Source organism: Haliotis rubra, unplaced genomic scaffold (assembly GCF_003918875.1).
Source record: "Haliotis rubra isolate DU_JTF1 unplaced genomic scaffold, ASM391887v1 Scf265, whole genome shotgun sequence".
NCBI classification, from domain to species: Eukaryota; Metazoa; Mollusca; class Gastropoda; order Lepetellida; family Haliotidae; genus Haliotis; species Haliotis rubra.
Window position 1 is genome coordinate 261266 of NW_025766725.1, and position 26057 is coordinate 287322.

Genomic DNA, 26057 nt, shown 5'->3' on the forward strand with positions numbered 1-26057 from the left:
AACCAAAACCAGGTCTTCGGTGAGACAAGCGGACACTTTAAGCACTAGGCTACCACACTGGCCCCATTTTGACATCAAGAGGCAAGGTGAAACGCGGTGTAATATCACAAGGCAGGGTAACAAGAAGTACCATACCTAACACAGAGATGTATCGTAATGCAGTAAAGGATCTCATCTGAAGGACACTGACCCTTTGTTTACCAATCTATAATGAAGTGTAACATAGACATGATAAACGCCTACTAGAACATATTAATAATTTCTTCATCTGACCAACAAATGGCCAAAAATTTATTTGAACACTCTTGATGTTAATGCCGGTATGGATGGAATGGTTCTCCGGCACATTTTCCCCCAAAGGGGGTAAGTTGGCTATTGAATACACAAGAGCATGAGGAATGTTTTTATTCCTTTTCCACAAACTCACACAATTGGAAATTGGCCCTTTAATTCAATGTAAGTTGTCGAGGATGGATATCTTTCATACAATGCAGGAAAATTGAGAAACAAAATTGAGGCTCATAACTCAAAGTGATGTAAATAAAACTGAAGTGAGGTGCTGATGCCGAGTAAATATTTCAGGCCAAGTTCAATAAGGTCAAAAAACAACATGTGTATTTCCTATAGCTGCCAAATCCCAAAATTTGTCAAGGTACTATTATCTGGTATCCGACCCCTATCACAGAACTAGGGCTGGGTAACCCGGATACCCGGGATGGGTGGGTAACAGTCTTAGTAAACTTAGGCTCAGTATTATTCGTTACACTGCTATACTGAGTCTAACAAAACCTTGTAGAAGGTCGCGTCAGCTAACCTTTGAGCGACGTATGACCGTCCAATCAAACGCGAGACGGCCGAACGGATTTAACCAATCAGACAACGATTAGTTGTTAGAGTTCAGCGGGACTTAAAAAACGTTTTTTTAATTTTCTCTTCCCTGGTCGTTGACACTTATCTATCAACAAACGAAAATCTGCATAAAACACATATATTTGACCTGCAGTATTATACACTTATGGGTTTCTAATGACATGGTGACTATTTGCTTATATTTTCGCAAGATGACATCCTTGAATATTGACAAAAACGCTATTTTCAGCAACTGTTTACTCATTGCGTGTATCACTCGCAAGCGATCGTACGAAAAATAGCACTCGGAATTGTTCGAGTTTTTGAGGTAAAGGTTCAAACAGTATCTGCGAATGTTAACTTTCGCGATTTAGTAAGCTGTGTTCTGATTGGTCAGTCCAGAAGGTTAGCTGACGCGACCTTCTACAAGGCTTTGTTAGACTAAGTATAGCAGTGTAACGAATAATACTGAGCCTAAGTTTACTTAGACTGGGGTGGGTAATGAGTTGGACCCGCGTAGCCGTCTCAATACCGGGCCGTTATGATCATGTGACCAATAGATTAAACAACATAACATTCTATTCTTTCATGATTAAAAGGTTGTATAGTCTTTGAAGATTTGGACATAATTACAGTCACTTCTTTTGAATATAATACATGGTTAGGATATTGAAAAAAATGTTAATCTCCGATCTGAATATTGCCATTTCTTACAAATTTGATGTCAGGAATCCGGGTAGGATAGGGTAATAGGGGGTGGGGTACCCAGATAGAAAATTTTGATCCATCCCGGCAATACACAGCACTCTACCGTGGTACCAACAGCAGGTTTTAAGAGTCGGGTACAAAACATCCAATTGGGAACTGTTTGACCATACCTGACAAAACCTATTCAGATACATGTATTAAAGAATAACTATATTCAAGCAATATGTTGGCAAGGGCACCAGACCTGGGCTTCACACACTGTACCCATTGTGAATACTGAACCAAGGTCTTTGATGTGATGACACTTTTAGCTCCACATTTCCCACCACCCCTTTTATAAATGAAGATCCGACTATATAGATGCACAAAATACAGTTGTGTAAAATACAGACAATACAAGGACAAGATGAAGCTTTAGTGTAGCCATCGATCAACAAGACAGGTACAGGTTCACAGGCTCCTGAGCAGGATGAGAAGAGTGAGTGAGTGAGTGAGCATGGTTTTACACCACCTTTAACAATATTCCAGCAATATCACTGCAGGAGCCACCAGAAATGGGCTTCACATATTGTACCCATGTTGGGAATCAAACCTGGGTCTCCAGCATGACGAGTGAACACTTTAACCACTACCCCACTGCCCCATGGGTAAGTAGAGAAACTGCATGGTAACACACATATTCTTCTTCTTTGACCCTACCAAGACAGCAATAGGTATAAAATAACATTACTCCCAAAGACACATAACAAATATTGTAACCAATGCATACATGCACAAACAGAGCCCAGATCTCAAGGATAACATTATGCGTAATAAATCATACATAGATGGAAAAGATCTTATTTAAAAAATAATGCAAGAAATAAGTCTAGTCTAAATTCTATAACGATTGGAAAACATAAATTCAAAGCTTACTGATATTCTAATAGTTCCAGATTCTAAAAAGCTTTTATGCAAATGACATTCTCAAAGACAAACACTGTCTGTACAAAAGCAATTATGCAAGCACATTGATCCTCAGGTAATATCACAAAATATAGAAAGTATTACAAAAACAAACATTAACAATAAAAAAAACACTTTTAACAATCACCAATGCATACTTTTTAAAATACTTTGTTCTTTAACTGATGATTTCAATAATCACTGTTCACAATTCTAGATCATGACAACCTGGATATTTGAAGTTTATAATATGATCCCACCAAGTCTTTAATAATCCAAACAAACTCTTAAGTTGCAGTAAGCATGCTTATGATTAGAACAAAAACATTTGGAAATAATTATCTACGAGATTTGGAAGAGATTGTGTAGCACTTTGTAACCACTTGTTACCACTTCATACATGTCATATCTTATACTGCTATCATGAAAATATATATTTTTATTTTTGCATATATTTAACACAGTCTATGACTAAAATGGCTATGTATATAATTATGCACTCATCTCTCAAAATAATAAAATAATTAAATTGTCAACTTTGCTCCTTTGGCATCTGACATTTGGACATATTTGAAATTTGGACATATTTTGACATAAATAATCAACTACCCTGACTATACATTCCCTTGTCCAATCGAACTTTGAGATCTGAACTTCCAAAAAGAGGACAACTGTGACAATAGCATTGGTCACAAATCCCAGATAACCGAAAGAAGGAAAGCCAATATTTTCCAACATGTAACCTCCAAGCGTTGGCGACACACTTCGCACGAGCGAGTTAACTGCCATGTTGACTCCTAACATAGCACCAGTGTCTGCATCTGGGACAGTTTTTGTTAGAGCGCTGCTGATGATAATGTTCTGCGTTGTTAGTCCTACAACTAAGGGGAGACAAACCAGACATAACTCGCGTACATTTGTCACAAAGGAGAGCAGTAGGTATGACCATACTAGGATAAAGGTTGACCACTTCAGGATTTTACTTTCGCTGAAATTCTTTGTTATTACTCCGAGTCCGATCCCTTGCACAACCATGCTTGTGATACCAATGTAGGACATGAGATAGCCATTTTGGTCAGGTGCCAGTTTGAATGTATTCAGAGCAACAACTTGAAACATGCTCTGAAACACTCCAATGGGCACACCTGAAGCTAGCCGAACTAGAAGTAAAAACAATGCTCCAGGACCCATGATTAACTGTATGATTTTCTTTAGATTAAAGATGCTCTTTTCAGAAGTATCTGTTTGTACGTCTGATTTCTTGGTGTGTTTTGGTACAAACATCAGAACAAGCGCAACGCTTAGCAAAGATCCAGCACTAGCAATAAATGCTGCTTTTTGCTCTCCCAATACTTTTGTCAAGATTCCTCCAATCAATGGGCCAATGACCATTCCAACGCCGTACGACATGCCCAACTTCCCGAGTGCGTCAGCCCTCTTACTTGTATCGCCGATATCTGTCACAATCATCTGACCACCTTGCATTGCATGCATGAATAGCGATGGAAGTCTTGATATGAACAAAATCGGAACATTTGTTGACATACCGAGAAGGAAATATGAAAGTGTTGCCGAAAGGAAAGCCAGTGTCATTGCAGCTCGGCCACCAAACAAATCACCAAACCTTCCAAACAGTGGTCCTCCTGCTAACTGGACCACTGCAAAAGTTGTCTGAAGGTATCCAAACATCACAGGATCTACTCCAAGTTTCTTGGACAGATAGGGCAGGGTTCCATTTTGGATCCAAAAACATGTGGCATACAGAAATATATTTAAATGAGTAATAGCAATTACTCGATGTATCCTCCAGCCTCTTATCCGAATAAACTGGCTGTCATCCATTTCAGTTTTTAGCTCTTCAGTTCCTGTCATTGTCTCTCTGGGTGTGTTTCCACGAAAATTTAAGTCAGTAAAATCTTTAGCCGGGGAGTCCTTAGTAGGCTTCGATGAAGCGACGTTTCTCTGCATTGTAGCTGTTGGTTTGTGAACTATTCGTCAAGGGAAGCAAATTTAGATGAAGGCAACCGCAAGCGACGAGCATGCAGCACTGGCTAGCAATGACTAAGGACTTTGTAGTACACATGTTATAAACGATAGCCGAGATATGTGATTGTGACGTGTCCCACTAACACTGATCCAAAACAAAGTATCACGTGATTATGATCCAGAGTCCATTTGCCGGTGTTTTCACGAGGTTATGTCAAAAGGACATGCGTAGAGATAAGACAATGTTTGTTATCATTACATTCTTAGTTCTTGCATTCGTGTTATGCGTTGATGATGCCCGAGCACCGAACATACCGAGCACCAAACTAGAGTTAACTCCCTTAGCTGCCATTATAGACTGGGTTCCTGTCTCCACGATGTCGCGCAAAGTATAAGCGGTGCCAGTATTTATAAGCGTCTTCCGGTGAGGAAGAAACAAAACATCTTCATTCTATGTCTTTGTGACACCGTGTACGATGCCGGCTGACCACACTGTCAGAATATCTCTTAGATCCATGTATGTTATTTGTTAATTTCTTGTTTCGTGCAAGATACACATGACATGCATAAACACGAACGAGCTGAGTTTGTTATTCGATAAGTGTGATCATAGTGGCTTCATGGCCGGCGCCGGTGTCGATTGTGCAACTTCTCCCACTTTTGGTGCAATAAGTGTACTAGCCGTTCAGAAAAAAATGCTTTAATTTTGGTTTTGTAGGTCATGTCTTAGATAAGAGGTTAACTATGTTTAAATTTCTTAGTATGACATCACATTGATATAATTAGAAAGAAGTATAAGAAGGTAAATGATGATACTATAAAGTCTATGCAGACACCATATATCCGATAATAATATTATATGGTCTCTGATCTATGCAATTGTTAGTCTTTTTTTTAAAATTCTAATAATCTGATGTGGTACAAACCAATATTAACGTAAGTGCATCCATCATGGGATCGTACGTTCACAAGTTTGATATTTTTGTCAAGTTGGTTTACAAAAAAAGTTGTCTAAATTTAACAAAAATATCTAACGGGACTTCACCCTCTGGCACAGCAAATGTTTTTTGGGTAGGGACATATATATCCAAATTGCATTGAGTTGGTTAACCAAAGTTTAGACAATGTATGTCTGATAAGAACTAAATTTTCATGCATTGTGCTGGGGTACATTTTTTAGTACAGAAAAGTACCATGAAAGTGAGTATGTTAATATTATTACCTGTGGTACCTTTCACAACTTGTTCTTCAGCAATGCATGTTTGTTGTAAGAGATGAACAATGGGATCAGTTTGATATCATATTCCAATTTCATGATTGATGCAACCCGTGAAGGTCCGGGTTAGAATATTGGCCTTCAGTAACCCATGCTTGTCATATGAGGCGACTAACGGGATCGGGTGGTCAGGCTCGCTGACTTGGTAGACACTAGTCATTGGTTCCCAATTGCGCAGATTGATGCTCATGCTGTTGATCACTGGATTGTCTGGTCCAGACTCGATTATTTACAGACCGCCGCCATATAGCTGGAATATTGCTGAGTGCGGCGTAAAACTAAACACACTCACTCATGATTGATGCTCATGGTGTCAGTCACTAGACTTATGTTCAGGCCGTTATATAGCTGAACATATTCAACATTAATCAACAATCAAATCTATAACAACTATGTCCTTTTAGTTTGATTTTACCATGACTAAATAGATACTGTTTTCTTGTTCATATTTTATGTTCTTTATATTCATATATTTCAGAGAGAGAAAGAAAGAGTGAATGATCAGAAGTCCTCGTCAGATCAGTTTCATAATCAGAGCCATTTGCAGCAACCTTCATTGTAGAACACATCCATGTCACTTGGCCTCATTCTGTGTTCGGACACCTGTTTTCAATTATACATTCCTTAGCAAAAGTACATCATTTAGTAACCCTCACCTAAACTGTTACAGTTTCATTTCAAATCAATATAGATATTTCTGTTCTGACTTCATAATGTCTGAAAACAGATACATTGTTGGCTATGCAAAAATGGGTACATCCAGCTGTAAAAAATGCAAACAGAAAATTGAAAAGGGAGCATTAAGAGTTGGAAAAGTGGTTTCCAACCCATTTAGTGATGAAGGGGGTGACATGAAACAGTGGCACCATCCTGCCTGCATATTTGAAACATTTGTCCGAGCCAGAGCAACGACGAAGAAGATCGAGGACCCTGATGATGTGGAGGGGTTTGATGACCTACAACAGGAGGACAAGGATGTCATGCAGAAACTCATCGATGGTGAGGGCTGCTGCAGATCCACTGTACAATCTTTGAGATGTAATACTCATTATGTGTCATGGTTTTCCCTCTCACAGTGTTTACGAATAGCGTCTGACCCTCTGACAAATCCGGCAGATTCGCCAACGGTCCGATAGAAGTCTACAACCCGCCAGCCCCAGTGTCTTGACTGTATATTTCACAATGACTTTGACAGAAGTTGCTATATGTGACATGTGACACTTGTTTGCTGTTTATAAATCTTATGTGTGTTAATAATTTCAATGCCAATTATAAGAAATGTTAAATCTGAAATGTGTGTTTAATTTTATTCTATGGGTCCTGTGAATTTTCAGTGGGTCAGACAGACATCTGAAACTTACAGGACCCAATGTCCTGTTACTTTGAAACACCATTCGTGAACACTGCTCTCATCTAAAGCACTGCAAATGCCCATGCAAAGTTGTGTGGTTGCCTGTTTGAATCTGTAGTGGTTTATGAGCAGCATATTCATGTTCATAGGTTTGACCATAGTGGGATGCCAAGTGTTAACCTGGTGGCACGTGGTCCTGTGCACAGAGCTCAGGTCACAAATCAGTTGAAGTTAAGCAAAGTTGGGCTCGGACAGCCCTTGGATGGGTGACCAAGTTGAGTTTCTAGGACTTCAGTCCTGCCCCACAACAAAGCACATGTGATACATGTGGTCTCACCTTAGGCAAGTGAGTTTGTTCACAATTGCCTCTGTTCACCCAGCAGGAAATGGGTACCCAGTGAAATAAGCCGTGAGACTATTATCCTTCTAAGCCTAACAGGCAGCTTGGGTTATCCGGGGTAATAATGATCAGATTGTGCGCTTTGAGCAGGATTTCTAGCCTGGAAAAGGCACGTTATAAATATTTTCATTATTATTATTATTATTAACCTAATGTGCTTATGGTACCTATAATCATTTCATTATAAGTAATCCCTGTCATTATCATCACACCAATACAAGTAAAAACATGAGTGTATGATTCCTTCTCCCGTTAACCTAAGAACATGTAAAGGGTTCTGTCACTGACTGGTACTCCTGGCTGCTGTGAATGACTCATCTCTGGGGATTCAAGGTAGCATTGGTCCCGAACAACAATCTGCAACCAAAATTGATCAGGTGGTCAGAATTTGTGACCTTTTCGATAGTACCCTAGAATGTCTTTCTATTACAAGGGTAGATCATTGCAAATATTATCATTCTCAGGACTATCCGGTTCAGACTCACTTATTTACAGGCCACTGCCATGTACATGATATACTGGTAGCTGGAATATTGCTGAATGGAGCGGTATACAAAAAGCAAAACAAAGAACTTTGAAAGTGTCTTGTCTTCATAACAAGCTATGTAAACATATGGAATAACTACCATAATACAATCCACATGGTTCTATCTTAACCTGCAAACTTCCCCAGTTACTCATTTCAAGGGTCCTTACTTGAAATATGAGGGATCTGTTATAGAAAATTGTACTGTAACATTTAATAATTACATCAATTACAGACCTTTCTATTTCTTGTAAAAGATTTGGTACATTTGCACGTGCTAAACATGTTTCAGCATTATAATGCCATTGCGTAAGACCCTGTCATCACGTGACTGATGGCAAATGGGAACTTCCTGTTTCAGATTTCCTGGCCAAGTCAAATGCAAAGGGTAAAGGCAAGACCCCAAAGAAGGCTGTTGCACAGAGCAAACTGCCATTCTCCCCACCGAAGGTAAAGAAGGAGGAGGATGACAGCTTCGGTGCAGGTGAGTCATTCATCAATGTCATGTCTTGGTTTTATCTGGACCTGATTTGATGCAGGTAGACATTCATCTGTGTCCAAGCATTCAGCTTTATGAATAATACCTTCTTTTATATTTACTCTTCAACATGGTTATTCTGATCAAACAATTACATATATGGCGTGGCATGGTTTTCTCTTGACCTGCTCAAAAGCCGATAGGTCTGTTGTAATTTGTAAACGCTGGTACAAATTCCAAAGTGGATTGATTCCCCAACTGATGTTAGTGTTTATAACTAATATCATGGCTATGTCAAGACAACTTGTTTTTCTGTGAAAACAGGGCCAGTGAAGATGAAATGATATAATAGTACTTTGAAATCCCTTGGTAATTATGAAAATCAAATGCTTTTAGAAATAACCGGTTTTAATTAAGTAACAGATATTCCCAAACTGCATATAGAGAGAACTGGATTTGAATCCTAGATTAATCCCTTTATGGGATTAAAATTAATCTCACCTCAGGTTTACTGACTTCCTTGGCGATAAGATAGGCCTTGTCATTAAAGGAGATAACTCTGTCTAAATATTATATGTTTTGATGGGTGAAGATTTGTCTAAACAAACCAGCACCTGCTTCCACCTGTACACTGTTGCCATGGTTACAGGTACTTCAACAAACTCTGATGCTAATGGTCATGCACCACCCAAGTTTGCGGATGCCGATACAGAGAGGGACAATTCCTTCAGGCAGTTCCGTCGGCTCTGTGCCGATATAGCCGAAGAAAACAGCTACACCGGCAAGACTGCTCTCGTGTCCAACTATCTCAGGAAGGGGAACAGTGGCAGTAAGTTGATGAGGAACAAATCCTCAGCACGTGCAATGCCTAATAATGTTGTCTCTGCTTTAATATGGTTGTATATTGCAAGTCTCAAGTAAACTTAGTCAAAATTTCTAAAACTACCCATGTTCAACACTGTGATGAAAATGATATGATAGTGGTACTGCCAGTGTCCAGTCAGTTTCACACTCGTAATAAATGTTATGATCATTGTAATGTGAAGGTCCGGGTTAGAATATTGATCTTCAGTAACCCATGCTTGTCGTAAGAGGCAACTAACGGGATCGGGTGGTCAGGCTCGCTGACTTGGTTGACACATGTCATCGGTTCCAAATTGCGCAGATCGGTGCTCATGCTGTTGATCACTGGATTGTCTGGTCCAGACTCGATTATTTACAGACCGCCGCCATATAGCTGGAATATTGCTGAGTGCGGCATAAAACTAAACTCACTCACTGTAATTCGATCGTCCTATTTCCTGTCTCCCACCATTTTCAACACACTACCTCACAGTACCAGTCATAATAATGCATGTTACTATGGCTGCATATAACTAATGTTTCCTATGTGACGTCATTCCACCACAATGTCTGACACTTGCAGCTGGCTACAAGGGTGATGTCTATCTGTTGATGAAGTTGTTGTTGCCTGGTGTTGTGAAGACCGTGTATAACCTCAACAACAAACAACTTGTCAAGCTATTCAGTCAGGTTGGTATCTAGTTTTGGGAGGAGGGAAAGTTTCAATGCAGCAGAGTTGATATACTGGATGACTGTTTAGATTTCAGTTCATTTGTTTGAATTCCAGCAACTCAGCAAGAGTTATGTCCCTTGGTAATTTTGTTTCCCCACTCTTCAGCCCAGTATATTCAGCCGTAATCCATCTCCTGTAGTTTAAAGATCAGGTTTAGTTTCATGATTAGTCGGGCGGTGGGGTAGCCTAATGGTTAAAGCGTTGGCTCGTCACGCCGAAGACCCAGGTTCGAATCCCCACATGGGCACAATGTGTGAAGCCCATTTCTGGTGTCCCCCGCCGTGATATTGCTGGAATATTGCTAAAAGCGGCGTAAAACTAAACTCAGTCAGTCAGTTCATGATTAGTCATGGAAATGATACAGTGTGAAAACGTTTATCATATGAGCTGAAATTCAACTCAGTGTTTGTTTCCCCGGTTGTTTGATGCTAAATATGCTGAAGGCATGTACGTACAGTTACACCAACTTATACCTTGCTGGCGAAGATAATGTTGAATGTGAGGTTGATGAAAAATGAATTTTGTCTGCAGATATTTGGTACAAGTTTAAAAGCAATGGTAGAAGATCTGGACCAGGTATGTGTTTTAGTGTCAGCATGTTCACTTAAAGGGGGGAGATCTGGACCAGGTCTGTGTTTTAGTGTCAGCAGGTTCACTTAAAGGGGGAAGATCTGGACCAGGTATGTGTTTTAGTGTCAGCATGTTCACTTAAAGGGGGGAGATCTGGACCAGGTATGTGTTTTAGTGTCAGCAGGTTCACTTAAAGGGGGGAGATCTGGACCAGGTATGTGTTTTAGTGTCAGCATGTTCACTTAAAGGGGGGAGATGCAAGAAGGTTCTTGTTTCAGTTTGTTCAGTGATGGACCAAAAGGGTAGAATAAATGTGCTAGTTTCTGCTGTGCTGAAACATTGCCAAATGAAGAGATACAGACTACGTTATCCATAAAGGTGTACATTGTGTTATTGTGACCTCTGTGTGTGTGTGTGTGTGTGTGTGTGTGTGTGTGTGTGTGTGTGTGTGTGTGTGTGTGTGTGTGTGTGTGTGTGAGAGACAGAATATGTGTATAATAATATGTGTGTCTCCACAGGGGGATGTAGCAGAGACTGTCAGGGTGTTTTTTGAGACTAACAAAAACGTGGAACCCTTGAAGAAGAGTGTCCTGTCCTTACAAGAGGTGAGTGAAAGAGACTAAGGTCATCTGTTTCTGATATAGATAATGATAGGTACTGGTTTCTCAGGGTCACTAGGCGCCAACATTGGATACAGAGTTGCATCCCTGTAGCATGCCAGAACAGTATGATCATGGTCACAATCTTGGTTCTTGATTATGTTTGTTTCTTGTGAGTAGTTTTCTTCAGCAAAACAAAATATTATTAGCTTCTTCAACTGAACAAATTGCAAAATTAGCTGATAGTTATTAGCCTGTTGTTGAAATATTTTAAAGTGTAAACTTTGGCTGCACAAGGTGATTGCTACGTGAACCAGGGGACTATTGTCAATGGGAAATCAAACCCTGACTAATGAGCAAGAGTAATTCTGTGTAGAGTCGAGGAGATGACTCCTGACATAGTTATGGTGGCAGTGGGATCATAGTAGAACGGAGATGTGATATCTTTGACAGTTGAGGATGGCGGGAGTTGTTTGTTCGTGACATGCATCAGACGTGTTGTGTTTCAGGTGGATGGCCTCCTCATATCTCTGGCTAAACTCACCAAGGAGGACGAACAGCTCAGACTGTTGACAAAAATTACTAAAAGGTGATTAGAGATGTACTGCATCCGAGCCATGTCAGGGCAGACGTCCCAATCCGAGTCTTGTAATAAATGTGTGCAGAAATCAGGATCTGGTGTTTAAGTATGTGACTAGGCAGATTGTCTTGTGACACTTCTTGTGTTGATCAATGTGGATGTTCTTACAATCTCACTATATTCAGATCTTATATTCCGATATCATACCTCTCTTCATGAGGATCCGGGAACATTACCGAGAAGGTTTGTTCAGGGAAATCTTTCAATCAGCCAGTCAGTGCCAAGGCTAATAAATTATTGGTATGAGTGAATGAAGTGTTACGAATCCAGTATCTGTATCTGAAAGTTCCCAAAGTAGATCTGGTCTTAATGAGCTTGAGGTTCTTAAATATCAAGATATTTTAAATACATGTACTGTAATCGTATATATATTCACAGGGTGCAATTTTCGCGGAAAGTGCACAAAAGACCTGTTAGCGCAATTGTTTTTTTCCGCACATTTCAAACACCTGAGTGATGGTATCACAACCGATAGACATGCAATGATCAAAGCTAGCCGCCATAATTGAATCGTGTTTACTAAAACAATCAGAGAGAGAGGTGGGATTATACTTGTGTCAACATGACAACACCTGTCCCATATGCGAGATCAACTGACAACGAATTAAGGAAGAGTGTATACTATAGTACTTACGATAATTAAACATAGAAATCATAAAGTAATCTTGTCTCTACTTGAGTATTTGTCATGACTTGACCATGAATATTTCGCTTGATGTGATTATTGACGCTCAATCATTTTGCGCTAAAAACGCGAAAATTAATCCAACGTGAAAATTACTACGATTACAGTAGATCATTGTCTTAAATATATCTCGTAATTGTCTATGAGGTACACACACAAATATCCGAAGCATGTACAGACCGCCCTGATGCAGCTGAACCATTGTTGGGGCAACTGTAGGTAATCATACATTCACTTCTTCCATTCAATTTGGATCATGTTATGGGCTTGTTTGTTTCAGATGTACTGGAAATGATTTGAAAATGGTGATTCGTCTCATCAAACACGACCTTCGCATAAACTCAGGGGCAAAACATATGTAGGTTTGAACTTCAGTATGTAATCTTTTATCATGTATGGTCTTCATTATGTATAATATGTTTAGCCGTGGTAGTCATCAGTATTAGGTTCTCTGCTTAAACTGTCATTGAGAATATAGAACAAACTTTATGGATAACAACTTCTTTTTATTCGTGAGTGCAACGTTTCGATACAGATTCTTGTACCGTTGTCAAGCATAATGGAACATGAAGAACGGGGGGGGAGAACTTTGTAAAAATAACCCAATCCATAATTGTATAAATTCACAGAATTGTAAAAAGTTTTCGGTTTAAAATCAAACGTCAATACAGAAACCTCATGTACATATCTGTAGTTGGTACGTCATTCTTTGCTATTCTGTATAAACAACAACATCTTCATCTTTGATCTCAGATTAGATGGCCTTGACCCAAATGCATATGAAGCATTCCAGGCTTCGAGAAACCTGAAGGATGTGGTGGACAGGGTCCAAGCTAATGCAGAGGAAAGCAAGCCAGGCATGAAGAAGAAGTTGAGTGTCCGAGCCTCACTCATGACTCCTGTACTTCCCATGCTGGTCAGTACCTTGTTCATCCCGAGTTGGTTAGTCTCTGTACCTGGGCGGTGGGGTAGCCTAGTGGTTAAAGCATTCGCTCATCACGCCAAAGGCCCGGGTTCAATTCCCCATGTGGGTACAATGTGTGAAGCCCATTTCTGGTGTCCCCTGCCGTGATATTGCTGGAATGATGCTAAAAGCGATGTAAAGCCATACTCACTCACTCACTCACTTACTCATTTATCTCTGTACTTAATGTGTTGGGGAATATTGTTTTTATCCCAGGTCAGTCTCCCATACATCTCATATTGATCGGTATTTTGTCCATCAATGGCTGGTTCATTACAAGAACATGGGGCAGTAGGGTAGCCTAGTGGTTAAAGCATTCACTCGTTACGCTGAAGGCCTGGGTTCGATTCCCCTTATTTCTGCAACATAAGAAGCCCATTTCTGGTGTCCGCTGGCGTGATATTGCTGGAATATAGCTGAAAAGGGATAACATAATATTCACTCATTAAATACAAGAATGAATACTTGATTCACTACCATTCTATTATCAACCAGTCATAAAATAACAGCTTTTAGTGGTCAAAGCTTCAGGGCTTCTTTTTGTCATTTTTCCACTGAAATGCCACAGAATCACTTGCAGTTTATTTATTCACCAAGCACTGTCTGTCCAGGCTGAGGCTTGCAGGTCGGTGGAGCAGGCCATGAAGAAGTGTCCCAATGGATTCTACGCCGAGATCAAGTATGACGGAGAGAGGGTGCAGGTCCACAAGAAGGCCGATGAGTTCCGCTACTTTAGCCGCAGTCTGAAACCCGTCCTGCCTCACAAGGTGATAATGTGAACAACTGGGGTCTTTGTAAGGTTTGTCAGAAAAGAGAGAGTAGGTGAAGTTTGACAGCTTGAGAATTCATGTTTCAAGAGAAGCGCAGAGAATTAGAGTAAACCTTATTTCATTGGTCGTTGGGGCCATGGGTTGTCCAGTGGTCTGTGGCACCACAAGTTGCTGTGCAGAGTTGCATCCCTTGGACATGTCAGAAACCTGGGCATTCGTAACTACTCGTGTCATTCCGGCAAGCCGGATGACGTCTCGTACCCCTCTCGTGGCCATGTTTACGACTGGGCCCTGTCTAAGCACAAACGGGCATAGAGATGAAAATAGTCTAGTACTATTACCAAGGAAAGATAACTCTGAATTTCCAAACATGGCTCCTAGAATATCCTATATCCCGTGGGCAAAAGAGCAATAGTCATTTCCTTTGTAAATATGTTTCAGTGCTTAAAGTTTCTGATCCTTTAGCTCAAAGTTTCTGTTTAAATTGTGCTTTGCATAGTTTAGCGAAGTTTCAAACTTCAACGGTGCCGCCATTTTCATGCTTCGAAATGCGTTTTACTACGCACGATTTGATTGGTTTGCCACGATTCTTGGCAGTAATGGTGTATGATAGGGGTACGAGTCTTCTTGTAGGTTACGGAAAGAGGCGAGTAGTTACGAATGAAACCCGGGATCACAGGTTTGAAACCTTGGAGTTCGCCCCATGGCAGAAAATGCTTAATAACTTTGTGCTTTTCTCCCACATTGTGGATATACCATGGTATAACTAGATAGGTTTGTTTCTCTGACTCTCAGAAGTTTTATTGACTACCTATTGTCTTGAACCTTGAGAAAATAGTGAAAAGGTTGAAGCGTGCTTAAGAATCTTTATTATTATTTAACAAATTAGCATAATGACTGATCAATTTCAGTGATTGATAAGTTCTGATGTTCAAGTTTTAGTTTTACAATCATTTCCGAACTCTAAATTGTTGAATGCTGCAGTCTAACATGAGCTCTGTTCGCAGATGTTTTGATACAGCTGTTGTTGAAATACCAATGTCCAGCATCAAAGACTTGAGAATTCACTTATCCCTCTTCTAATCTTCAGGTAGCTCACTTCAAGGAGTTTATCCCCAAGGCGTTCCCGTCAGGCGACGACCTTATCCTAGATGCTGAAGTGCTCCTTGTCGACACCAAGACAGGCAAACCCCTGCCATTCGGAACACTTGGCGTGCATAAGGTGACCTTCATACAAGTAATCTAAGAGTGTAGTGAATGACTATTGAGATTCTGTAGTTTCAACATTTATCTCTATTTATTTTTTGTTTTTTATTAGAGACAGATGTTACACTTGTGATGCATATGTACATATATAAAGCGGGTGTTACATTACACTACTATGTGAATCCAAATATATCCATTTCACATACAGATGAAAATATTATCCACAGATGTGAAAGTAACATCCTCGAAAATGTACAACATTTTCTTTACATATTATTATAATGGGATATATTAGAGCAAATATAGGATATAAGTACTGGAAGTGAAAGTGTGGAAATAGGTAGAGAAAGACAGGAGAGGGGAGAAGACAAAGATGGGGAAATGGGTGTGTTTCAACATTTCAATAGGGTTTCAGATTGGTTGATAGACATGATCGTTATCCTAAATCAACTATCCTGGCTGTGTGTTCAAGTTATCAAGTTAATACACTTTTGGGAAATGCTCCCCCTTTCTCGTGTTACATCTTACATGTCCACCATGTTTGAATAGTTACTTATTTCTTGGTGTTCACCCAACATCTTTTGGCTATCTGTGATTTGCATTGGACATATAATGCCATAACAAAGATGGAAGAACATCAGAAAATGTTCCGGAATATTTCACAAAGGACTCACAAAACCACTGCATTGTCGGTCATTTTCAACAGACGTGATACAGTCACCTCATCAATGGAATATATGTGTATGTCTTTGTTTCAGAAAGCTGCCTTCTCGGAAGCCAAAGTGTGTCTGTTTGTGTTCGACTGTCTCCACATCAATGGAGAAAACTTAATGGACAGGTAAGCCCTAGGAATAGTTTCCCTGTGCTGATTCTTGGTTTGTGAGAACTATCACAATATTTATGGCCTTCACCAAAGTGATACACTGTGATATGATTTTAATATTCATCAAGCTTTGGGGGCGGTGGGGTAGCGTTCACTTGTGGTTAAAGGGTTCTCTCGTCACGCCCAAAACCCGGGTTCGATTCCCCACATGGGTACAATGTGTGAAGCGTAAAACTAAACTCGCTCACTCAGTCACTCACTCATCAAACTTTGTACTGACTCACAGTTACTGTAAATATGATTCCAGACCCATCAAGAAAAGGAGGTCAATACTGCAAGATAATATGCAGGAAATACCCAACAGAATCATGTTCTCAGAGTATGAACACATTATGGTAAGTAGTAGTAGGTAGTAGTAGTAGTAGTAGTAAGCCCATTTCTGGTGTCCCCCGCCGTGATATTGCTGGAATATTGCTAAAAGCGGCGTAAAACTAAACTCAGTCAGTCAGTCAGTCAGTAGTAGTAGTAGTAGTGGCAGAGTAGTAACATGAGATGCGGTGACCCGTGAAGATCCGGGGTAGAATAGGTCTTCAGCAACCCATGCTTGCCGCAAAAGGTGACTATGCTTGTCATAAGAGGCGACTAACGGGATCGGGTGGTCAGGCTCGGTGACTTGGTTGACACATGTCATCGGTTCCCAAATGCGCAGATCGATGCTCATGCTGTTGATCACTGGATTGTCTGGTCCAGACTCGATTATTTACAGACCGCCGCCATATAGCTGGAATATTGCTGAGTGCGGTGTAAAACTAAACTCACTCACTCACTCACTGTGAGATGCGGTATTTGTATAATCAGTAGCTTTAGTAGTAGCAGCAGAAGTAGTGTAGCATTAGGTGTAACAGCATTAGCTGTGTGTTACCCAATCATCATCATCATCATTTGATCTATTTACTATGTCCCTACTTGTAATATTATATGATTTTAAGGGGTGGTGGGATAGCCTAGTGGTTAAAGCGTTGGCTCGTCATGCTGAAGACCTGGGTTTGAATCCCCACATGGGTACAATGTGTGAAGCCCATTTCTGGTGTCCCCCGCCGTGATGTTGCTGGAATATTGCTAAAAGCGGCGTAAAACCAAACTCAGTCAGTCAGTATATGATTTGACACCGGAATGAAAGAGATATGAACTGTACCCTACACATGTTTGCAGAAACCAAGTGACCTCCAGTCCATGATGGACAAGGTGTTCCGAGAAGGCCTGGAAGGACTTGTGCTGAAGGATGTCAATGTGAGACATTTTTACCATGTTTACATGCTGTGAATGAATGTTGATTACACAAGTGGCATTTTAGAAAAATAGAGTTGTCTCCCCTATTGGGCAGCATACAGTCCTCCATGTTGTATTAGATTTCTGACTTTGAACAATATTTTTGTTTTGTGGGATTCAAACACACACACATTTGTTTCTAGTGGCAGCATAAAACCCAACTCACTCACTCACTCTTGGGGGAAGGGGCGGTGGGTAGCCTAGTGGTTAAAAGCGAAGATCAAGGTTCAACTCCCCACATGGCTTCAATGTGTGAAACACATTTCCGGTGTCCCCCGCTATGATATTGCAGGAATAATGCTAAAAAAGCGACATAAAACCCAACTCACTCACTTGCCCACTTTCAGGGGAACAGAGAGGTTATCATATGTAGCATCAGGAATACGTAAACTCACAACTCATATCTTGTGTTGCAAGTTTTGTCTTGAGTTGTTGTCTTTAGAATGCTTGTAATCAGTCTTAACTTACAAAAATAATATGAAAAGTTTGGACTGAAGAGGGACTGAATATTATTTTTGGATGCTTTCCAAGTTGACACCTGTCTTCATACAAGGAGAAACATAAAATATGGAACTGTATGCATGTGTTTCCAGAGTCACTATGAGCCGGGGAAGCGGCACTGGTTGAAGGTGAAGAAGGACTACCTTCATCAGGGCAGTATGGCCGACTCCGCCGACCTCGTAGTCCTTGGAGCGTACTTTGGCACAGGAAACAAGGGTACGTAGAGGTGTTACCTTGTGGCAGTGCTGCATGGGTTGTTGTACAAGGTTGGGGGTGGTGTGGTAGCCTTGTGGTTAAAGCGTTAAGTCGTCATGCCAAAGACCTGAGTTCAATTCCCCATATGGCTACATTGTGTGAAGCCCATTTCTGGTGTCTTTACACACGCACGCACACACACACACATACCGTGATATTGCTGGAATATTGCTAAAAGCGGTGTAAAACCATGCTTACTCACTCACTCTACAAAGCTATTGTTGCACCAAGGTGATCATAACTGGCATGTTTTAACCTAGACTGCAACTGTTATTATGTTACAATGGCCTTGTGTAACAGGGCCCGAAAGCAGTATGTCATGAAATCATTGCTCATGTCACTGGCTTGTCTGACACGGAAATATTTTTAGTATGCCATGATCATGATGATATAACTTGATTATTGCAGAATGAGGGGTAAGATACCAAACAAAGGTCATCTTAAGAGCAGACTGGCAAATGATATGACTATGTCACAGGGTGCCCTCCCTCCTCCCTCCCTCCCTCCCTCCTCCCTCCTCCCTCCCCCCCTCCCCCTCCCCCCCTCCCCCTCCCTCCCTCCCTCCCTCCCCCTCCCTCCCTCCTCCCTCCCTCCCTCCTCCCCCTCCCTCCCTCCCTCCCTCCCTCCCTCCCTCCCTCCCTCCCCTCCCTCCCCCTCCCTCCCTCCCTCCCTCCCTCCCTCCCTCCCTCCCCCTCCCTCCCTCTCATGTGGTGTAAGGTAGCAAATGGTTCAGTACAATGTCTGAAACCTTTTGCTATGATATCGATATTTTGTCATGATAATGCATAAATACTGCAATGAGCAGCAAGAATCTGATCGCTCATGATGCTATGATACAGGAATGTTTCTGAAAGTAATGTAAGACTTCAGTCACACAGTCATTGATGAACTACCTCCAGGGCTCCAGATAAGTTTTCAACATCAGGAGTACGTACCCCTTGTTTTTTCAATATAGGAGTACTGGGAAAATTGAGAACATTTAGAGTACTGAATGGAATTTAATGGATTATCAGTAGTCTTGTGTTTCCTTTCATATATGCACCACAACATTGCTACGCTTGTGTAAACAGGTCAATAAACAATTAAACAAAACTTTTTCAGATAAATACGTCTGTAAATGATTCTAAGACCGTACACCATCTAAATTATTTCCTTCCGTATCGTGCATATTTTATATCCGTACATACACCGATACGGCCCTTATCTGGAGCCCTGACCTCACTCACTCATCATCTCACTTGCTGTTCAGATATTTCAAGAAGGCTGTCATTGATGTTTCACAAAACACAAAAAGGTTACAGAAAACACACATTATCTGACCATTCATTCATAAACACACTCACTCATGACTTGATGGACAGACAGGGTGAAGCTAGCCCTAAGCTTTCTCTTATTACAATACTGTATGTTTCTTACCCAGGTCTTATACAAAGAATCCAAGGAGAAGACTGACATTGTCGTCCCCAAGAAGACAGGAAATGATGAAAGTAATGGTAATGCTGCCAAGCACAGCAGCGGAGGCGACAGTGACAGCATGGATGTTGACATCCCCGTGAAGAAGACACCGGTCAAGAGACAGGCAGAGGATGAGGGGCTGACCACACCCACCAAGAAGGTGACTAGACCATTAATTCAGTAATAATATTAACACACAGAGGATTTTAGGCTGATATGATTGCTCCTCACTCCATTTTAGTGAGGGAGGAAGGGTGTCCCAGTTATCTGTGGTGCTGCTATTTTGCTGTACAGAGTTGTGTCCCTTGAACAAACCAGAAACGTGTGATTGTGAGCTCAAATCTTGATTCGCCTCAATTATATTTCTAGGTTTATCAGCACTACAAACATTCCCATAGGTTTCACCAAAGTGGTGAACTACTTCAGGATTTTGTCCTTAATTACACTGGAATACTGCTAAAAACAGCTACAAAACAAAAGAGAAGTTACTCAACACCCTGTTCTTTGATATTTACTGCAGTGTATGAAATAAGTCAATTTCCCAGCCAGACATCAGGGCTGGTAACTTCAAAATGTTACCAGCCAAAAATGGATTTAACCAGAACAAGTATGGTGAATTTACTCAGATGTATAGAACATCTAAAAAATGTACCAGATCATCGGGCTGGCTAGCTGTAAATTTAGACCATCCGTCAGAAATCTAGACCGTCTCAGGCAGTCGGGCGGGCGACACAGTTTACTGCCATATGAGATCACTGTAGTAATGTGAAAGAGTGGAATGTTTTGAGTAGTATGTGTAGATAAGCTGAAATTGGTCCCAAAACATTACTCAACTGTCAGCACCCATCAACACTGACTTGATGTTAACACATCTCAGTTACACGGATCTACTGGTCAAGGAACAGATACTGTATACTGTATTTGTGCAGACACTGGGTTCTGGATATGTATGGCATATATATGTATGATGGTGATGGTTTATAAATGTATTATGGGATTGTTTTCTTAAATGTATTATGGTGATGGAGATGATAACACGGGATGTTCAGAATAACAATGTTTTTTGGGTCCCTCAAAGACTTTTGGGCTGCTCCTTAAACCAGGCTGAAAATATTGCCTCAAATAAAAAAAGTCCACCTCTATATCATGTAATTCTTATGCTGTTGTATGATTATGCTCAAATTTCTGGGGGCGGTGGGGTAGTCTAGTGGTTAAAGCATTGGCTCGTCACGCCGAAGACCCGGGTTCGAATCCCCACATGGGTACAATGAGTGAAGCCCATTTCTGGTGTCCCCCGCCATGATGTTGCTGGAATATTGCCTAAAAGCGGCGTAAAACCAAACTCAGTCAGTCAGTCAAATTTCTGTTAGTATCCATGTTCATTACATTATCTACATGCAACTGGCTTCAGTAGATGGGAATTCTGTTGTATCATAAGCATCCAGTTGTAGGTATTTGTCCTAGGCAGAATGTCTAAAACAGCATGCTAAGGTATTATTGTGTTGTTTCTGAGCTTTATCCAACAGTAATTAATCATGTCCTATTTATTTCAGTCTAAACCAGGATGCAAGTATGGTTCCACTTGCTACCAGACCAGCCCCGCCCACAAGGCAGCTTTCCATCACACTGCTGGTGGCAGCACCCCCCAGAAGTCACCGTCCAAGCCCCTCACTCCTGGGGTAGCGAGTTCCTCCAACAAACTACCCGACATCTTCACAGGCTGCAAGATTTACCTGCCTGAAGCCACAGAGCAGTTCAAGCAGCTCAAGCGCTATATCGTAGCGTATCCTTTACATATAGGTAGTCGACCGCCTCCGGGGTGTAGTGGTTAGAGCGTCCGCCCGGAGAGGGGAAGGTCACGGGTTCGATCCCTGACCGCGTCATACCAAAAGACATTAAAATATGGTACTCGTTGGTCCCTGCCTGGCACTCGGCATTAATGGGTACAACAAGGACTGGTCGGCTCGGAGCCAGTATAATGTGTCTGAGTGGGGTATTCATGCTTCACTGCAGCATGGTATCTCAGTGGGCTAGCACTATAAAACCAGCTTAAGTCTGGACTAGTACAAGCAGCCGCACTTACACATACACACGCATGCACGTCGTCATATGAGCAGAATATTCTCAAGCACGACATTAAACCCAATTTCACGTCACCTCACATATGGGTAGTCACAGTGGGGATTCTGGGTTAGAACAGTTATAACATGTGACTCGACCCCGTTCCATGATGCAATCATAGTGCTTCAGTGATCTACCTTCAGTTGTTGGCGATCTATAGCCCATGTTTTATACTGTATTGTCTTCTTTAATTGGAATGTTGTAACTTTGCTCGCTAGTTTTATATTCACATCTGTGATTCTCTAGTATTTTTACTGTCCATCGTCGACAGCTTTTAATCCTCCAAATGTTTTCACTCTTTATTGTATAGGTTGTTTTCGTCACGATATGGCTGAGATATTGCCGATGTGACGTTAAATATCAACTCACTCACTCACTCATAGTGCTTCAAGTGTCATAAGTTGATGTTAAACTATGGGAGTTTGGATCACCTAAGGGCTAGGATCACAAGTGTCTTCAAAACATATGTCACTGGATTGTCTGGTTATCATTGGATTATTTACAGCCTGCCATCATATAGCAGAAACATAGCAACGTGCAAGCAAAGCACTATCATCATAAGATTAACTATGATCTATGTGCCCGACAGTAACAAATGAGGTGTAAATCTGGACCCACTTCCACAAATCGATTATTGTAACTCCCATTCTCCAACATAGGCTTAAGATAGTCGTAGCACTAAGATCGCTTTGTGTAAGGTGGGCCCTGGCCAGCATATGTATGAAAGGACTGACTTAGAAGGATTTTGTTACAGCAAAGCAACATGGTTGTCTGAAGAGTGAAACAGGAACTACTCAAACATACTGAAAAGTAATCCTATTCCATAAAGCTATCATAGCTCTACAATTTTTGTAAGCCTATATTAAAGTATGGGAGCTACTATCACTTAAGCCTTAAGGTCATTTTGTTGAACTTGGCACCAACTTTCATTCTAGCTAGTATCTACAAATTCAATTCTTAGGATAGATACATACCGTGGATCAATATTCACAAGAGCAATTCTTCGATATTTTATGCCGTTGTGGCATTAACCGTGAGTACTCAGATCATGTTAGCCAGAACCAGTCTTTCTGTTGTTTCCTTAATTGTTGCTAGTTTTGATGGAGACGTGTTGCCAGAGTTCAGTAAGGGATCAGCGACACATATTGTGTCTTCTAAAGGAAAGGTAAGTCAGTGCTTCATGACTTGATGTTGATGCTTCATTCAATTAATAATTGTGAAGTGTGATAGTTAGTTGGTGAGTGAGTATTGTTTAATGCTGCTTTTAGCAATATTCCAGCAATACTGACTGACTGACTGAGTTTAGTTTTACGCCGCTTTTAGCAATATTCCAGCAATATCACGGCAGGGGACACCAGAAATGGGCTTAACACATTGTGCCCATGTGGGGAATCGAACCTGGGTCTTGATTTGACGGCAGCTTCTATTACCGGGGTTAATCGGCCTTGATTGTTAGCGCTATTCCAGCAATAGGGTGTGGGTTTGGCCAGTGGTTAAAGCGCTACCCACGCTTAATGCTATTCCTGACTGATGGGCAATAGCATTTCTTTGCAATATTCCAGCAATATTGCTGGAATATTGCTTAACAATTGGGAACTAAACTGGGTCAAGTCGTTATTCCAGCAATAGCACAGCTGGGAACTCCAAACGTTGGTGTCACACATTGTACCCATGTGGGGAACTGTGGCCTAGGATGTGATTAGGGAACACTTTAAGCACCAGGTTAACACGGCTCCAATTATGTAACATATTCATTGCATAATGTTTGGCTTCTTCACAAAAGGGGCGGTGGGGTAGCCTAGTGGTTAAAGCGTTCACTCGTCACGCCGAAGGCCCAATTCCCCACATGGGTACAATGTGTGAAGCCCATTTCTGGTGTCCTCAGCCGTGAGATTGCTGGAATATTGCTAAAAGCGGCTTAAAACTAAACTCACTCACTCACTCTTCACACAAAATCTTTGTTGAGTTGTACCAGTGAGTGCTGTCAATCACTACATGGTCAGATGAGTAGAATTCTATACACCATAGATTGAGGATATAATCGTAGACCTGAACTATATTATCTGTTCAATTTGGGGCTTTAACTTTTGAAAAGTGTAACTTCTTTGACTACGTGCAAAGTCTTAAAACTTTCTGTCATAGGAAAAACTACATGTGTATCGTCACAAATAAATTCACCCACTCACCAATTCCATTCAAACAATTTAACTATGTTACTAACTATTGTTTGGTTGGGTTTTTTCCAGATTGGCACAGTGAATAGCAAGGCCAAGGTCGTGACCCCTGAGTGGCTGTGGCAGTCAATCAAGAAGAAACGGCTCGCATCAGCTGATGTATACAGGCCCTGAACAGGGACATTCAGACATTTGTTTATCCTATTTTATACACCAAGAACCTAAAACTATGTGTATTGTCTTGGGGCAACTACATAAATCTCAAAATCTATGATATTTGAGAATATCAGATACTGGCTTGAAGTACCTTCATTTTTCAATGACAAAATGGAAAACCCTTAAGAATCACCAAAATAGATTGAAAGGTTTAAGTTTGTACAACATGACAAAACATTCTTTCAAAAAGAATTAAAATTCATTACAGATTTGGATCATTTTAATTTGTTGGTTGTGAAAGAAATTATGTTCTCACTGCATTTTACACGACAGTTGAAAACATTGAAGAAGCCTTGAATTTTATTGTTTAATATCTGTGTGAACAATGCGGCCTATTTCACTGTGATAAATCAGTATTTGTCATTCTCAGAATGACCGAAACAGTACTCTTGATAAAAGTATTTTTTACTCATAACACAAATATTATGTGTCAAATTTGTTTATATGGATATTTCTATTAAAATTATTCATCAGATTTGATTTTAATTTCTAAGCCATACTGGTGTGGCACATTTGAACAACTATTTCATGTGATATTCTGATTTTCAAATGATGAAGGAATGTACACAGTTTCTGAGTGAATGTGAGATTTGTTTAGATATATCAAACAAAATGATTCAGGCTGTGTCACCGAACAAACGACTGATCGGTTAGGGATGACTATCATTATGTACAATGAAATATTTACAAACTGATTCTTGGGGTCATTTTACAGAGCTTTAGCCCACATGATATCAGCTTCCAACTTCAATCTAATTATGATTTGATTGGCTCAGTGGGCTCATGCACCATGGAAGGTCAAGGTCAAGAGATGGGTGCCCATTATGTCAGATAATAAATCCCATATATCCTGATGATCATCAAAACAGAGTAATCATCAGGAATACAAAGAATTACTTTGATTTAGTTATGAATTTATGGGTAGATTGGGCTTGTACACCAAGGTCAAGGTTTCCAGGTCAAGGTCAAGGGGTGTGCCAAATGGTCTGTATCTAACTTCCATATACCCTGCTTTTCATGTAACAGGTTTATCATTACGAATACAAAGAATGATTTTAGTGACATATTATGTGTTATCTGTCATGTGACTGCCATCATACCCGCATGACACTCATAGAAGAACAATCAGAATCCCTTGAAATGTGATATGAAGTGATCAGTTTGTTTACATTCTGTAAGAAATAACGATACCCACTGTTTTTCACCATATTGTCCCCACCATCCTACTGAGTTCCACCATTACAACAAACTCTGTGTTCTTTGCATACAAGTTTCATGTACACCATATCTGTCCTGGACGATTCTGTAGGAAACGTTTCTTTAGTTTCTTCATAAGGGATCAGGGAGTCCAAAATTTGAAATGAAAGTTATTTCTACTGTGGACAAACTACATGATGACTATAAGTATGTTTCAAAGCAAATAATATTGTTATTACTTCATGTGACTCAATTAAACCAATTCCATTAGATTCATTGTATATTTTAGAATGTTGTTACAATTTTTACTGATGTATTATAGAATGCAGTTGTGTAGCCCTTCGATTTGTTATAATTATTTCCTTGAGTATGTATAAATTGTACATATTCATGTCATAAGAGGCTGGTAGGTTAGTCCAGTGGATAGTGTGTTGTTACACAGGAGTTCTGGGTTCTA

General features: G+C 40.5%; 2 protein-coding genes across 2 annotated transcripts; one reads left to right on the forward strand and one right to left on the reverse strand.

Annotated features, from left to right (window-relative positions):
* Window positions 1-390: 390 nt before the first annotated feature.
* On the reverse strand, window positions 391-4814 carry LOC124280325 (solute carrier family 22 member 18-like). The gene is made up of 2 exons (XM_046716221.1): window positions 3028-4814; window positions 391-2983 (listed from the first exon to the last, which is right to left on the reverse strand). The coding sequence occupies exons 1-2, from the start codon at window positions 4468-4470 to the stop codon at window positions 2942-2944; spliced, it is 1485 nt and encodes a 494-aa protein (XP_046572177.1). The 5' UTR covers window positions 4471-4814; the 3' UTR covers window positions 391-2941.
* A 36-nt stretch (window positions 4815-4850) lies between these two features.
* On the forward strand, window positions 4851-24616 carry LOC124280312 (DNA ligase 3-like). The gene is made up of 20 exons (XM_046716212.1): window positions 4851-5005; window positions 6243-6763; window positions 8403-8525; window positions 9169-9348; window positions 9946-10052; window positions 10627-10671; window positions 11184-11270; window positions 11774-11853; window positions 12870-12947; window positions 13343-13505; window positions 14165-14320; window positions 15414-15545; window positions 16288-16367; window positions 16660-16747; window positions 17565-17642; window positions 18275-18398; window positions 19799-20052; window positions 21446-21675; window positions 23109-23178; window positions 24260-24616. Exons 2-20 carry the CDS (start codon window positions 6262-6264, stop codon window positions 24359-24361), a joined length of 2679 nt encoding a protein of 892 aa, XP_046572168.1. The 5' UTR covers window positions 4851-5005; window positions 6243-6261; the 3' UTR covers window positions 24362-24616.
* The last annotated feature ends 1441 nt before the right edge of the window (window positions 24617-26057 follow it).

What these genes read in the sequence shown, in the direction of transcription:
- LOC124280325 (XM_046716221.1), bottom strand. Translation starts at nt 4,470, where the DNA reads ATGCAGAGAAACGTCGCTTCATCGAAGCCTACTAAGGACTCCCCGGCT. An exon ending in GGAGCAAAGTTGACAATTTA is followed by an intron (nt 2,984 to 3,027) that starts ATTATTTTATTA and finishes ATTATATACATA; the next exon opens with GCCATTTTAGTCATAGACTG.
- LOC124280312 (XM_046716212.1), top strand. Translation starts at nt 6,262, where the DNA reads ATGATCAGAAGTCCTCGTCAGATCAGTTTCATAATCAGAGCCATTTGC. An exon ending in GGATGACAGCTTCGGTGCAG is followed by an intron (nt 8,526 to 9,168) that starts GTGAGTCATTCA and finishes CCATGGTTACAG; the next exon opens with GTACTTCAACAAACTCTGAT. An exon ending in CAGGAAGGGGAACAGTGGCA is followed by an intron (nt 9,349 to 9,945) that starts GTAAGTTGATGA and finishes TGACACTTGCAG; the next exon opens with CTGGCTACAAGGGTGATGTC.